Source organism: Ochotona princeps, chromosome 20, assembly GCF_030435755.1.
Source record: "Ochotona princeps isolate mOchPri1 chromosome 20, mOchPri1.hap1, whole genome shotgun sequence".
In the NCBI taxonomy this organism is placed as follows: Eukaryota; Metazoa; Chordata; class Mammalia; order Lagomorpha; family Ochotonidae; genus Ochotona; species Ochotona princeps.
This window is the reverse complement of record NC_080851.1, coordinates 6,655,341-6,671,867: the sequence shown is the minus strand read 5'-3', so window position 1 is coordinate 6,671,867 and position 16,527 is coordinate 6,655,341. Positions and strand designations below refer to the sequence as shown.

Sequence of the window (16,527 nt, the reverse complement as noted above, 5' to 3'; positions counted from 1 at the left end):
TTAATAATAATAATAATAAAAACTTCACATTTAATCTCCTTAATTTGAATTTCTTCCTTAAATTAAGAAAATTTGCTTGAAACTTAATGCAATTTGCTTGAAACTTAACTCAAAATACAGCAATTTCTAAGCTCCCCAACAACAGTGATAAATGTATGTCTATTTGCCTCAAACCACAGACCTCATTACAGAATCACCAATTAGGAACTTGCTGATCACCTATTTGAGGAGGCAGGATGATGTTTTCAGTAGACCTGCAGGCTTGGGCACTACCTAGTCATATTCTACGTCTACATGTATCAGTTTCGTGGGCTCAGGCAGCTGACTGCACCTGTCAGATGTCTCATCATCTAACAGGTCAGAACAGTAGGAGTACCCAACTGGGAGCATTCAGATTCCGTGGACACCTCGGGACTTGAGCCAGCCTCGCATCCTTTCGCTCATCTACTCTATGTCTTCTGCTCTTCTTTCTGAAACACCCTGAATTTATTCTCTAGACCCTGATACTGAATTAATGAATTCAGAAAAGCATGGTTTGAATTTTTAGTAGCTCTTCCCTGTTTTGTGCTTGTTTCCTTCCAAAGGTAGCTTATTCTTTATAGTTGCAATGTGCTTTCAAATATCTTTGAGGATGTTAGAATTTTTTTCTTGAAGTACTTTTCTATACCATTATGTTATTGTATTCATGTGTCATTAACACCATTTCAGCTATTTTAGTTTTGTAATATATTTTAATAGTAGCTAATGCACTATTTGATGTGGGGATCTGTTGTTACTCCTGACAATTTTCAAATGTTTGTTTTGATGGGACAGGCATTCAGCATAGTGATAAGAAACGGTTTGAAACACTGTGCCTCACAGTGGAGTGTCTTGAGGGTCTCCATTCCAGACCCTGCCCCACTGTGAGGCCACCATCTTGGTAACCCACACCCTAGGATGGCTCTAGTAATTCGGTCTCTGCCACCCATGGGACAGAAAAACCTTAACTGAGTTCCTACTCCTGGTTTTGGTCTGGCTCTGCTTTGGCTGCAGGGGCTTTAGGAAGTAAACTGGCCAATAGAAGTTGTCTATTCTTCTATTTCTTAAAAAATTTATTAGAAAGGCAGATCATATTTACAGAGAAAAGGGGAGATAGTGAGAAACATCTTCCACCTGTTGGTTCACTCCTCAAATGGCCAAAACAGCCAGAGATGACCTGATCTGAATCCAGGAGCTAGGAGCCTGGAGCTCCTTCCTGTCTCCCACATGAGTGGTAGAGTCCCAAGACTTTGTGCAGTCCTCTACTGCTCTTTCACAAGCAGGGAGCTGGAAGGGACATGCAACATCCAGAACACAGATCCATATGGAATGCTAGTGCCTGCAAGGTGAGGGTTCAGCCACTGAGCCATCGTGCTGGACCTAGGAGTTGCCAATTCCACTGCCTTTCAAATCAAGTCTTTAAAACATAATTTTTTGTTTTTCCATAATAAGATCTTAACAATTAAAGTTATTTCTTACAAATGAACTATTTTATATGCTGTATCAACATATAAAGCTTCATAGAAACTATCTATGGATACTTACCAATGTTAGTAAACACTCACATATTCTGCACCTTGATGAATCACTTTCATGGTCAACAGAATGCCTGTCTATACTCACACCTTTCTGCCTCCTCTCCAAGGACAAATCCTGCCACCTGTGCGACCTCCTAGCATTTCCTTCCAATTTGACCCAAATGCATGATCTTCTCAACAAACCCTGTTTTAGTTTTGCTGGGTGTTGTCTACATTCTTAGGAAATGCCTTTACCCTCATTTTCGCTGTGAGTGTTATTCTCCTGAGGATCATCATGTGGGCTGTGCTGGTCTCTGACATCAACTGTGCTGCTGGGGATCCACATGTCTCCCGGGACACACAGCCAGGAGCTCCGAGCAGCCATCCTGGGACACGGGCCATGCTTATCTTCCTGTCAACCAGACAACTGCAAACTATCCTGGCTGCTGCATTCACCATAATTTCTGCCAGCCAATATGAGAACATGGCCTCTCTTTTTTTCTCTCTGCCTTTTTCTTTCACTTTGTCTCTACACATTCTGCCATCAAGTAAATAAATAAATTTCAAAAAAATTTTGGTAGCTATTCTATGTGTACTTGAAAATATGTGCATTAAATGCATTTTAGAACAAACTAACTGTTCGCATACATTGCATTCTAATTTTTCTGTTAGCTAAGAAACTACTCTCAAAGATGGTAAAAAGAAAGTCTAATATAGTTTTAGATTTATCAATTTTTCCTAGATGTAGTCTTGGGTTTCATATTTTTATAGCTGTAAGCTAAGTAAACATAAGAAGCCACTTATACATTCTTGTTGAATTTTTAGCAAGCAATGCATCTCTTTAGACTTAAAAATGTTGACACTAGGGCCCCAGCAAGATGGCTCAGTGGCTAAATCTTAGTCTTGCATGAGCTGAGATCCCATGCGGCTGCTGCCTCATGCCCCTGCTTGTGGTCTGGGAAAGTAAGCAGTAGAAGACGGCCCAAAGCCTTGGGACCCTGCACCCATGTGGGAGACCTAGGGAAAGCTCCTGGCTCTCGGTTTCGGCTCAGCTTAGTTCCAGTCATTGCGACCATTTTGCAGGTGAACCAGTGGACGGAGGGTCTTACTCTGCTGTTTCTCTTTTCCTCTGTAAATCTGTCTTTCCAATAAAAACAAATGTATCCATGCCCAGCACGGTGGCCTAGTGGCTGAAGTCCTCGCCTCACATATGTTTGGATCCCATAAAGGCACTGGTTCATATCCTGGTGGCCCCACTTCCCATACAGCTCCCTGCTTGTGACCCGGGAAAGCAGTAGAGGACGGCCCAGAGCCTTGGGACTTTGCACCCGTGTGGGAGACCTGGAGGAGGCTATGGGCTCCTGCCTTCAGATCAGCTCAGCTCCAGCCACTGCAGTCACTTGGGAAGTGAATCAACACATGGAGGATCTTTGTCTCTCCTCTTCTCTGTATATTTGACTTTTCAATAAAAATAAACAAAAAATAAATACATCTTATAAAATACATTATTTTTTAAATGATGCAAAATAGACTTCTTTTGGTTAATATTTACCTACTATGACTTCTTCCCTAGTTCCAACTGTTCTGTCATTTAATTTTACATCTCTTTTATAAAGATGTTGGGAAATGTTTACAACTGCCATTTAATAAATCAAGAACGTGTCTTTACTGACAAGTTTATATACCAGTTTTGTTTGTAAGGTTGCCTCTTTTGATTATATTTAGATTTATTTCTGCCACTCTGTGTTCTCTTTTTACTATACCTATTTTTTCTAATTTATTCCTCTTATACTGACCAAGCTTTGCCATTTCTTTTTCCTACTAATAGTTTAAAATTTAACCTTTAGTTTCTATTCTTTTCATTGCAATTCCAAATGTTAATTTTGGAAGCACACATGCACATGAAGAAAATGCCTCTATCCCCTTATTATTATAAACACAGGGAGTTTTAAAGGCTTTGCTTCAGTCATCTTCTCTTGTACTTTTTGATACTGATATTGTTAGTCCATGTTTTAATTCTAGTTTTCTTTCATTTTCCAAGGAAATTTAGCATTTTCTAATTGATATTTTACAATTGCCCATGTTTTTGCAGTCATTTAGGTTTCCATCATCTAGCAGAAACACTGCATAACGACCAGCACAGTGGTGCAGCAAGATAATCCTCTGTGTGTAGCACCAGCATCCCACATGAGTGCCAATTTGTGTCCTGGCTGCTCCACTTCCCATACTGCTCCCTGCTTATGACCTGGGAAAGACATGAAGGATGGCTCAGGTCCTTGGACCCTACACACACGTGGGAGACTCAGAAGTTGTTCCTGGTTCCTGGTTTAGACTGGCTCAGCTCAAGTCGTTGTGGCCATCTGTGCGAACCCTCTTTCCTTTTTCTATAAATTTAACTTTCAAATTAAAATTTAAAAATCCTCCTTTTTAAAAGAAACATTACATGATGAATGGTGTTCTATCACAATCTCCCCAATTTTGTCTTCAGTAATATCATAGCAGTATGTTTAATTGGCCATAATGAGAGTATTCACCCCACAGAAACTGGCTTCATTCTGCAGATCAGGGCTCCTCCCTCCAGCATATCAGTGTGACTCAGCACTGCCTTTTTTTTTTTTTAAAGATTTACTCATTTTTTATTACAGCCAGATATACAAAGAGGAGGAGAGACAGAGAGGAAGATCTTCCATCCGATGTTTCACTCCCCAAGTGAGCCGCAACGGGCCGATGCGCGCCAATCCGATGCCGGGAACCTGGAACCTCTTCCGGGTCTCCCACACGGGTGCAGGGTCCCAATGCATTGGGCCGTCCTCGACTGCTTTCCCAGGCCACAAGCAGGGCGCTGGATGGGAAGTGGAGCTGCCAGGATTAGAACCGGCGCCCATATGGGATCCCGGGGCTTTCAAGGCGAGGACTTTAGCTGCTAGGCCACGCCGCCGGGCCCTGCCTTTTTTTTTTTTTTAATTCAAAGCATTTCTTTAGTCTTTTGCATCGTCACTCTTGCTTCCCAGGTTGAGTTTCTATTTGGAACTACTGTGGACCTTCACCTGCTGTTCCTGTGTGTACTGAAGAGGCACAAGAACCTAACTGAGGTGGTTCTGCCTCCATCCAGGGGCCTGCAGTGACTTCGGCTCACATACTTGTTCCTCTTGTTTCCTGGTCCTTCTGTTTCCAATCCCTGAAGGGAACCTTTTCTATAGGAGGCAGGTCTCCAAGAAACATTCTAAAAATTATATTCCACTGGGCATTTCAGATGACTGCATCTGATATACTGCTGTTTCTAGAAGGCTCTTTAGGTTATGTCTTTAGGGATTTTTTTTTCTTTTACAGTCAAAGCAGTACGTATCTGTATATAGCAAATCCATTCATACAGGTAAAAGCGCCACCTTCTTCTCCATGCATCTTGAATGCATGAAATAAACTTTTCACTAAAGGAAAACAACTGTCTCATTTTTGTTTTAAAAATTAAAATCAGGAAAAAATTTAACAAAAAATGGCCTCTCTTAAAACATCTGATTTTTAAGTAAAAGGAAAAAAAGGCCAGTAGCAATGGGATAATAATTTTGTTTAGTTAAAGTATCTCTTTGCGGGACTCGGGGCATAGCTTAGTATATTAAGCCTCTGCCTGCATCACCAGCATCCAATCTGGATACCTGTTCCAGTCCTGGCTGTTCCACTTCCAATGCATCTTTCTGCTGGTGTGCCTAGGAAAGCAATGAAGGATGGCTGAAGTCCTTGGATTCTTGCACCCACAATGGGAGATCCAGAAGATGTTCTGGCTTCAGAGCAGCCAATTCCCACCAGTGCTGACATTTGAGAAATGAACTAGTAGGTGGACGATTTCTCCCAATTATTTTTCTCTCTACTCTGCCCCCTGACCTTTTCAAGTAAAAGCAATAAATCATTTTTAAAGAGCTATTTACTTTTAGTGGAACAGAAGATTCAGAGACAGCAAGAAAGAAAGACCCTCCATCTGCTGGTTCACCCTTGAAGTGGCCACAATGACTAGAGTTGAGTTGATCTGAAGCCAGGAGCCAGGAGCTATTCCTCGGTCTCCCAAGTGGGTGCAGAGTCCCAAGGCCTTGGGCCATCCTCTACTACTTTCCCAGGCAACAAGCAAGGAGCTGGATGCAAAGTGGAACAGCTGGTACATGAACCGGCACCGATATGGGACCCTGGCGCTTGCAAGATGAGGATTTAGTCATGGAGCCATTGCAACAGGCCCCAAAATAAATAAATCCTTAGGGAAAAAATCTATTTGTAGTTAACATTTCAAAGGCAATAAGATTCAAATTAAGTGACTTTGGACAACTGACGAATACCTTCTGTTCTAGGGTGAGCTGGTACTTCTGTTTAACTCTCTTACATTTGTTGAACCAACTGTTGTCATCTGTAATGAAAGGAGGCCCCACGTTCTCTGGAGTGCTGCTCTCACTGCCGCTGCTTCCTAACGTCCTCAGCTCCTCCTCGTCACTGCTGATGCTGTCAGAGCTGGGAAGACCAACATTACACAGATTAGTATTATGCTCCAATTTCATTATTAAGATCCACATGCCTGTATTTACATCTAGATTCAGAACTAAATACACAATTATGATAATAATGCTATTACAAAGAAGTTAGCTTCCTAAACAGATCGCAAGATACCATGGCTGCTGACTTGTCACAAACTCAAGCCCAGAAATGTTACACAAGTGAAGTTTACAAATCCAAGGAATCAATAACAAGCAGAAGACTGTCCAGAGGACAGAGAACAGATTTCGAAGGAACTTCAGAGGCATGGGAAGAGCAATTCAACGAGGCTCCTCAGCACCTCCCAGTGGACAGCCTGCGCAAGCTCCACTGCAGGGCAGTGTGGAGAGCCACACTTCCCAACAGTGCCGGAGGGAGGAATGCTCAAGGACAGCCAACAAGAAGACAACAGGTTCCAAGAAACCCAGTCATTCCTAAGTAATGCCCACTTGTGGTAAGATGGAGAGGTGGAAGTACAGCAGAGAAAGCGTCCACCACAATTCACATTAAAAAATTCCCTATGCCATCAGAACAGAGGCGCACAGAACATAGGAAAAAAACAATAAAAGAGGAGAAAAGGAACAGATCAAAGTGTGCTAACATTACTTTCCAGGTCAGACAAAAATTACCAGTGTTAAAATATTTAAAAAGAAATAGGAAATATACATTTGGAAAATCATTGTAACAGATAAACATCTGACGGCAGGGGAGGGAGACAAATACGGTTAAAATTTGTGACAAAACACATGCTTTGTTAGGGTTAGGGGGAGGTAAGTGGCATTACACAGCTGTCATGCTTCCTGAAAAGACATGTCCCCAAAACCAAATTTGTATTTCATCAGTCCTGGGATAATACTGAATAAAAGATACAACATTATTTTTACGAACCTCTAAGAAATCAAAACAACTATGGCATATCATTAATTGTTAAAAGTGTTACAAGTTGATGAGGTCAACACAGTATAGTAGTAACGCCTGTTTATGACATGAGCATCACCTATAGGTGCCAGTTCTTGTTCTGGCTGCTCCACTTCTGATTCAGCTTGGCAAAACAGTGGGAGATGGCCCAAGAGTTTGGGTCCCTACCACCCATGTGGATTCCCAGCTGAAGCACCTGGTGTGGGCCCTGCTGAATCCTGGCGGTTGTCACCACTTGGGGAGCAGCAAATGGAAGCTCTCTTGCTTTAGGTCTCCCCACTTCTCTCTAACCCTGCCTTATGAGTAAAGGCATCTTTTATTTTCATCTGTAGTGCTCATCATGTTTTCTCCAGTTATCTGCAATAGTGCTTAGGACACAGTAAGCAATAAATATTGGCTGAATGTATCCCCAGCCAATGGCTACTTCCACATTCTCCTTGTTTCTGTAGCTCTGGAGAGTTATTTAGCATAATTTCAGTAGCTACAGGCAAGATCTTGAACAAATCCCACTTTGCAGAAACTGCTTTTCCTTTTTTTTTTTATATTTACATAGTTGATTAGGGTGGGAAGGGTCAAGGGTTAGAGGAAACTGGGTGAGACCATTGTTTCCACATTCTTTTCTTGCCTTCACGCAACTGGGAAAAGGGAGGAGATATGAGAAGAAGCTACACCCAGCCTCCCAACTGCCTCTGTGCCCTGAGATATGGAACTGCCTCTTCATGTCATCCCTGGCTCCCCAAAGTGGGACATGCTCTTAAGGGTCCTGCTCAAGTGGTTTTGACAGTTCAGTGGTTCTGAATTGTCGATCTTGCTCACTAGCTGACATGGTCCACCTTAGAGTGTCCACAAGCCCAGATATTCACTGCTAACGCATGCCTGGGACAGTTGATTGATTTGTTCTGCCCTCCTTCCTCTGCTATGGTTCCAGGTGTCCTCTATAGGCTCCAATGGACACCCATATCTCCTTGTGCATCTGGATATGCCATCTACTGGTCCATCTAAGCCATTGAGGAAGTCCAGCTCTGACACATGCACTCCACGGTCAGACCATGGAACCTGCAATTCTCTCCATGGTTGGAGTTTTGAGTCCCCGAAGAAACATCATCTGAGGTGATCCCAGACCTGATTCTTGTGTGTGCTTGCCAGTATAGGGTCCAACACAGTATGTCACCCCAATCAGTCTACATGCACACCAGTGGTTGCAATTGCTGGGTCAGTTCTGGCTCCAGCTTTGTCTCCTATGCAAACCAATGGGAGTTGCAACCTAGTCCAACCCTGCTCACCACATTGGGCCTTCATGTACACCAGCAAGAGCTGCATCATAGCCGGAGCGATCCACAATAACCCCAACCAGGCCCATCCAGTGCCCTGGTTCCCGTGCTTGCCAGTATGTACAGCAGACTGGTCTAGTCTGTCCCACATCACATTCAGCTCTCATACACATCAATGGGAATTGAAGCATAGATCAACCTAACCAGCTCCACTATCCAGCTAACATTTATGCTGGTGGGTGCCACTCTCTGTCTAGCCATGCCTGCCCCCAGCCCTGGTTCTCATGCTCACCAGCAGGAGCAGCAATCCAAGAGAGACCCCCACTCCAGATCTTGTACTCTCCAGGTAGTTCTGCGGTTTGGCTTGACAGCATTTGTCCCCATTCCCAGCACTTGCCACTTGATACTGCGGCAAAGCCCAACCAACCCGCACCCACTCTTCTTCATGTGCCAGTAGGTACAATCAGCCCAGCCTGGTTTTCCCCCTAACCCAGCTCACATGCAGGCCAACAGATGTTATAGCCCTTCCTGGTCTGGTCTGCCCCTGAGCCCAGCTCTCACACTCACCAGTGGGAATAGTAGCTCAGCAGGGGAGGCCCCTGAGGCCCCCCTACTAGGCTCACATCACCCCTTTACAGGTCTCATGTGCTGGTTGGGTGCTGCAGCTCAGTCTGGCATAGGCTGCTTCACCTCAGCATTTGCCAATGGGTCCAATAGTACGTCAATGTAGCCTGGTCTGGCCCAGCCCATGCCCAGATCTCATACATGCCAGCGGGTGTGAGGTCCTTACCTGGAATAGCCTGCCCCCTCCATTCTGGCCTTTGTATGAGCAGATGGATGATGCAGGCTAGCCAGCCCCACACTTTATTCTTGGGCAGACCTGTGGATACTGCAGCCAGGACCTGTCCAGCCTGTCCCCAGCCCCAATATGCATGACTGTCAGTGGGTTCCATGGTCATGCCTAGCTCTGCCCATCACTATCCCCAACTCTTAAGCGAACCAGCAGGACTTGCAGTTCAACAGGGTTAAACGTACATATCCCCCACAGAATCTACTCCTAGACCTGGTTCTCTTGCATGCTGGTTAGTATCATGGCCCATCCTAACATTACCCACCCCGTATTCCGACACTCAATGGAGGGTACTGTGATCTAGCCCTGCCAGGAAGGCCCCCAACCCTAGCTTTTGTGTGGGCTGTGGTGTAGAGGACAGCAGTGTTCCATGCTACTCCCATGTGGACTAGTGCATTGGTCTGACCCATAAAGCTCCTGTGGCCTCTCCCCTCCAAACTGCCAGGTCTCAGTCCCCTTGCTTACCTTCAGGTACAGTAGCCTTGTTGTTGGGAGTTCCTCAGGAGCCATTCCTTATCTGCAAGATACTCCCACAATGGTGCTCCCTCCCCCAAAATCCCCTACCTCTTTCCCTAATCAATTCACAATACTTGTGTCCAGGAGTACATGAATTCTCCAGCCCAGCCTTTGGAAGCCCAGTGGGTGGTATGCTGGTCCAGAGCTCTGCCTGCCCACTAGAGTCCCAAGCTCCTGGCACATTTGCTGGCCTGTGCCTTACCCCTCCAAAACACCCAGGATCCAAGCCAACTGAAGTTCTCCAGGGCTGGTCCACCAGCATAATGCACCTGCATGCTAACCTGGGGCTCTCCCCTCCCTCTTCTCACCTGACCCAGTACCAAGCACATGGAGAAATCCCCAAGTTTGTGCCAGCTGCCTAAATGTGAGCTCCCAGTCCCCATATGCCCCGCTGGCACTATGTCCCTATCCCCCACAAGCCGCCCCCACAAGTCAGTGCTGTCAAACCCACCCCACACACTCTTTGTCAGCCTTGCGTGGGAACAGCAGCAGTCACAGACTCCCAGTCAGCTCAAAATCTGCTTTCTAAATCAGTCCTCATAACCTAAGAAGTGATGTTCTACTGGGACTGGCACAGCGGCCTAACAGGCTAATTCTCCACCTTGAAGCACAGGGATCCCTATGGGCACCAGTTTATGTCCTGGATGCTCTACTTCTGATCTAGCTCCCTGCTTGTGGTCTGCGAAGGCACCAGAGGACAGCTCAAAGCCTTAGGACCCTGCACCCACATGGGAGATCTGGAAGAAGCTCCTGGCTCCTGACTTCAGATCACCTCAGCTCTGGCCACTGTGGCCATTTAGGGGAATGAATGAACAGATGGAATACCTTGCTCTCTCTGTCTCTCCTTCTCTCTGTAAATCTGCCTTTCTAAACAAAATTTAAAAAAATGTTTTTAAAGAAGTGTTGCTCTACTATTTAAGCTACTGATTTAACACATGTGCATTCAATAATGGAAGAAAATTAAGAGCAGGAAATAGGCAATTTTTGCAAGCAGATGCCAGGTAACTGCCCTAAAGAATGAAATGCTACTACTCTTAACAGTTGTTTTTTATCCTCAAAGACAGACATCTCACAACCATTTTTGGCAGAAATGTGATGCATAAGAATTTGAGGCATCTGGGCCCAGCGCGGTAGTGGCTAAAGTCTTTGCCTTGCATGTGCTGGGATTCAATATGGGCACTGGTCCAATCCTGGCAGCTCTGTTCCCCTGCTTGAGGCTTGGGAAAGCAGTTGAGGATGGCCCAGGACCTTGGGGGCCTGCAGTCACGTGGGAGATCCTGAAGGTGCTCCTGGTTCCTGGCTTCTGGGTTGAGTCAGCTCAGCTATAGCCACTGTGGTTGCTTGGAAGGAAGATCTTCCTCTCTGACTTTCCTCCTCTCTCTATATCTGATTTTCCAATAAAAAATTAACTCTTAAAAAAAAAGAATTTGAGGCATCTCAATATTTTAAAAAACAAAATGTTTTTGAAAAAATTTTAATGCCATTAAACAAATATTAAGACAGCAGGAAATTTTTTTTAATAACAACTATACTCCTGTGTAGAGCACAGAGTAACATTCCAATGCACGTATACAACGTGCACTGTAAACATTTCTCCTTCTCTGTCAATGTTATATCATTAGGACCTGGAAGTTTATCTTTTATTTGCTCTGAAAACATTAATAGGTTACTGTGGAACCAGTCTCTTCATGGTGTCTCTTATGCTTGAAATTTATTTCTTTTTTTTTATTAATTACATTGCATTATGTGGCAGTTACATAGGCTCTGGGTTTTCCCCATCCCCTCCTCATACCCTCCCCCCACGGTAGATTCCTCCACCTTGCTGCAATATTACAGTTCAAATTCAATCAAGATTCTTTCCTTGCAAACTTATGCCAAGTACAGAGTCCAGCATCTTATTGTCCAGATAAGTTGAACAGTTTCTTGGTGAGACCATTTCTGGTCTGAAGGTAGAGCTGGCAGAATATCGTCCCAGTCAATTAAGAATCCCGACATAACATCAACAACGATTTACACCATTATGGAATTGACATGGTTTTGAGTAACCAATATGTTAAAAGAAAAAAAAATGCAAGTTCTTAGCCACATCCTGTGATTAGCTCGTTGATATTTCAAGTTTAGTTTATATATAGAGCCGTCTATTATACCCCTTAAAATGGCTATGAGGTACTATTCAGCTGTCTCGCATCTATTTTCATTTTAGTATTTAGCCGTTTATTGTGTTGAAGTATAATTTTGCTGAACTTGGCGGATTTTGGGATAATCTAGACTGGCTTATAACTCTAACAAGACATCTGTCGACAATCAAGGTGCAGAACATTTTTTTTTTGGAGGGGTGTGCAGGGAAATCTTCAAAACCATGATGAGGAGTGACTAATCTTTGTGTCCCACCTAGTGAGGTATGAGTAAATCCACGCTAGCCCTTTCCTGTCAGATGAAATTTATTTCTTTTTATTTTTTAAAAAAATATTTTATTTACTTGAAAGGCAAGGAAAGATTAAATGACACCTCCCAGCTGTTGATTCACTCATCAAATGGTTGCAACAGCCAGGTCTAAGCCAGGTCTAAGCCAGGTCTAAGCGAGGCGCTTCATCTGGGTCTCCATGTGGCTGCCAGGGGCCTTAACACTTGGGCCATCTCCCACTGCTTTCTGGTATCAATAGTGCTACAGGTGGCGACTTAACCCATGACGCCAAATGCTGGCCTCAGAACTTAGTCCTTGTAACCCTGATGTAGCACTCACTGTCAAACCTGTACTTCCCAACCACTCCGAGCATCCAGTATCTACTACTGCAAATTCACATTGAAATTTTTTAAAAATTTCGAACATACTAAGGAGAATACACAGTACCTGTTTTGTCTGGCTTATTTCAATCAATTTGATGTCTCTTACTTTTATCAATTTTGCTGAATAGATTTCATTCTTACAACTCAGTAATATTTCATTGTGTGCGTGTATAGGTAGGTAGGTAGGTAGGTAGATAGAACTTTTTTTTCCAGATTTATTTATTTGAAAGGCAGAGTTACACAGAGAGAGGGACAGTCAGGCAGAGACAGCCCTTCCGCTGGTTTGCTCTGCAGATGATCGCAGCAGCTGGGGCTGTGGCGTCTGAAGTCAGGAGCTTCTTCTAGGTATTCCACATGGGTACAGGGGCTCTAGTACTCTTGAGCCATCTCTCCTGGCCATCCTCTCTTGGGCCATCCTAGGGTGCACATTAGCAGAGTTGGATTGGAAGTGGAGCAGGAGGGACTGAAACCAGAGCCCATATGGGATACCGGTACCACAGGCGGTGGTTTTATCCTTAACACCACAGTGCCACGCTCACCATTTTTCTTCATCTATTCGCCTTCTGATGGACACCTTGCTTTTTGGTTTTGGGTTTTAATTTTCATGATACAGCCCTACCCCATGCCTCCTTCCCCCCTCTGATTTCCCCTATATTATTTCAATAGTATAGTCCTTCAACAGTCACGATGAAGGATACCTTGTTTGAATGCACATTTTGCCCACTGTGAATAGTGCTGCAATAAACATGGCACTTTCTCCCTGACATAATAATTTCATTAATTTTGGATATATATCTAGTAGTTCACTAATAATCAATAGAAACTAAAGAATATGTAGATCTTTTTTTTTTAATTTTTAAGTTTCAATTTTAATCGGTTTTAATGGGCTCAATGTGCTTTGCAGATGTAATTCTAAGAACATATTACTTTCCTTCCTCCCTCCCTCTCACTCTATCCCCTCCTTCCTGTCTTGCCTTTCTTCATTTTGAAAGTTTCACAGACATACATACACACATGCTCGTGCACGCACACCTGTGAGAGAGGTGGGGCAGCTCCAGGCTCTGGGCTTTGGCCCCAGCCACACACGTGGGAGAGGCAGGGCAGCTCCAGGCTCTGGGCTTTGGCCCCAGCCACACACACATGGGAGAGGTGGGGCAGCTCCAGGCTCTGGGCTTGGGTCCCAGCCACACACACAGGAGAGGTGGGGCAGCTCCAGGCTCTGGGCTTGGGTCCCAGCCACACACGTGGGAGAGGCAGGGCAGCTCCAGGCTCTGGGCTTTGGCCCCAGCCACACACACATGGGAGAGGTGGGGCAGCTCCAGGCTCTGGGCTTGGGTCCCAGCCACACACACAGGAGAGGTGGGGCAGCTCCGGGCTCTGGGCTTTGGTTCAACCCTGCCCTGGCTATGGCAGTCATTTGTGCGGAAGCCAGTAGGTAGAAGATCTCTTTCGCCCTCCTTCTGTTACTCCACAGCTCAAATAAATAAACAAGTAAATAATCTTTGAAAATCATTGTAAGAGCAGAAATTGAGAAGCTGCCACTATTTAATTTTTCAAAAACATTCCTGCAGCATCTTACATGCAGGTCGCAGGAGAAAACTGGTATTTATATCCAATTTATCTTCATCTTTCAATTACAGTCATTTCCTAAATCACTGAAATTAGCTTTGCCATCTATAATGATCAAGCTTATTTCCTCACATGCCATCTTAATCTTTATTTCCAGTCTTGTCTTTTGCCAGTTATTTTTTTCTCTTTGTGTTTCACTTTTCTCATTTGTAAAATACAGACAGAATGGCGTATGTCTCTGGCTTTCGAGAATGAAATGAACTGACAAAAGGAAAGCACTTTAAAAAATGCCTAAAACCAAATAAACATTCAGTAAGGGTCATTTTGAACTATCAGTCCTCTTCACAAAACACGCAACAATTCAGCATATTACAAAACAGCCTAATTTTATGCTTCCTGAAATCATCACCCACTGTACTTCCTTTCTGCACTTACTACACTAGAATCATTCATTTTCCCAAGAAATTCACTTACGTTACAAACCTAGGTGCTCTAAGCCTCTCTTCCTCACCATCCAAACACCTTCACACATTTAGCTCTTAAAATGTTCACGATTTCTCTCACTAGAGGGACCTTATTCAAGAGGTAAAGATTGTGTCATTGTCAATTTTTCCTAAAGTTCTCATGTTCATTACATTTATTTTTCCTATAGTAAGCACTCAATAAATGCATCTGGAACACACATATCCTTACATTATCTGCATAAACTTTGTATGCACCCAATACCTTACAGCTCCATTCTGATTACAACATTCTAGAAACATTACTGTTGGCATGGTGGTATAGCATGCCACTCTTCCACCTGTAACAGCAGCACCCCATATGGATACCCGTTCTAATCTGGGCCGTTCCATTTCCAATCCAACTTTCTGCTAACGGCCTGGGAAAGCAGCATGCCTAGGTCTTGGACCCCTGCACCCACCTGGGAGACCCTGAAGAAGCTTCTGTTTCTGAGCTTCAGACCCAGCTCAACTCTGGTTGCTGCGGTCATTTGGGGAGTAAAGTAGTGGATGGAAGCTCTCTGTCTCTCCTTTCTCTCTGACATTCAAGTAAAATAACTAAATCTTTTTTTTTTTAAAGATTTAGTTATTTTATTACAAAGTCAGATACACAGAGAGGAGGAGAGACAGAGAGGAAGATCTTCCGTCCGATGATTCACTCCCCAAGTGAGCGCAACGGCCGGTGCTGCGCGATCCAAAGCTGGGAACCAGGAACCTGTTCCGGGTCTCCCACGTGGGTGCAGGGTCCCAAAGCCCTGGACCGTCCTCGACTGCTTTCCCAGGCCACAAGCAGGGAGCTGGATGGGAAGCGGAGCTGCCGGGACTACAACCGGCGCCCATATGGGATCCCGGGCACATTCAAGGCGAGGACTTTATCTGCTAGGCCACGCCGCCGGGCCCAAAATAACTAAATCTTAAATCTTAAATATACACATATAAATATCTATGCATGTGTGTAAATAAATAAATAAATAAATGTGTGTGTGTAAGACCTTCATCAGACTCATGAAATTTCATGCAGATTTTTCATTTCATCTACAGGTCTCAAATGACTAGTTTGTTTGGGCTTTTTGTTGTTGTTGTTCATTAAAGGTTTATTATTTAGTTGAAAGGTGGATTTCTACAGAGACAGGGAGAAGTCTTCTATCTGCTGCTCCACTCCACAAATGGTTGCGATGGCCACAGCTGAGGTGATCTGAAGCCAGGAGCCAGGAGCTTCCTCCAGGTCTCCCACGTGGGTGCAGGTCTCAAGGGTGCCGTCCTCCATTGCCTTCCCAAGCTCTAAGCAGGGAGCTGGTCCAAAGTGGAAGAGCTAGGACTCAAACTGCTGCCCCATGGGATGCTGGTGCCACAGGAAAAGGATCAGCCTACTGAGCCATATGCCAGCATTTCATTTGATTAATCTTCAGTGTGGATGAGACTATGAGAAATACAGAACTCTCATAGAATACTGGCAGTAGAAAATTTGATACATATCTTTTATAAGAAATACTTTAAAGTGCTAAATTTTGTTATTGAATTTACCTTAATAACAAAGCATCTGCAAGAGAAACAAAAATTTGTACAAGAATGTTCATCATTCTCTTTATAATGCAGATAAATGAAAATTATGAGTTACAGTTTTCATATCTCAATGGGCTCTTTCAGAGGTATTACTGGTATTATTCTATTATGAAATACACTACAATATAAATACATGTCTTTGTTACCTAAATACATGCTGCAATTACAATTACATAAAAAATGTTAATTAACATAAACATTCAAAAATTATAGTTGATATTTCTGAATGATTTCTAATACTGAAATACATGTCTGTGTAAGCAATTTTTAATCAAGCAAATACTGCACCACAAAAGACATTGAATTAAAAAGTCAGTAACACATTACAAAATAGCAAATACCTTTGGGTAAACTTCAAATACGGTGTATAGTCTATTACAGCGGGGAAGCTGCCATCCAATCCTTCTCCCTTTAGGCAGAAACTAAAACAACAGAGAAGAAATGCTAGCATTAATGTAAAAAACGTAGATCAAAGCCAAATGTTACACACAATCTCTTAAGGAGAC

At 43.7% G+C, this 16,527-nt stretch overlaps 1 protein-coding gene across 3 annotated transcripts in view; it reads right to left on the bottom strand.

The window, feature by feature from the left end:
• Positions 1–16,527, bottom strand: part of RUNDC3B (RUN domain containing 3B) — a 97,002-nt gene that overhangs the window by 29,388 nt on the left and 51,087 nt on the right. For all 3 annotated transcript variants that reach the window (XM_004582282.2, XM_058678328.1, XM_004582283.2), the window contains exons 6-7: positions 16,363–16,443; positions 5,858–6,026 (exon numbers count right to left, since the gene is read on the bottom strand). In XM_004582282.2, coding sequence (XP_004582339.1) covers positions 5,858–6,026; positions 16,363–16,443 — 250 coding nt within the window. The remainder of the gene's footprint in view (positions 1–5,857; positions 6,027–16,362; positions 16,444–16,527) is intronic.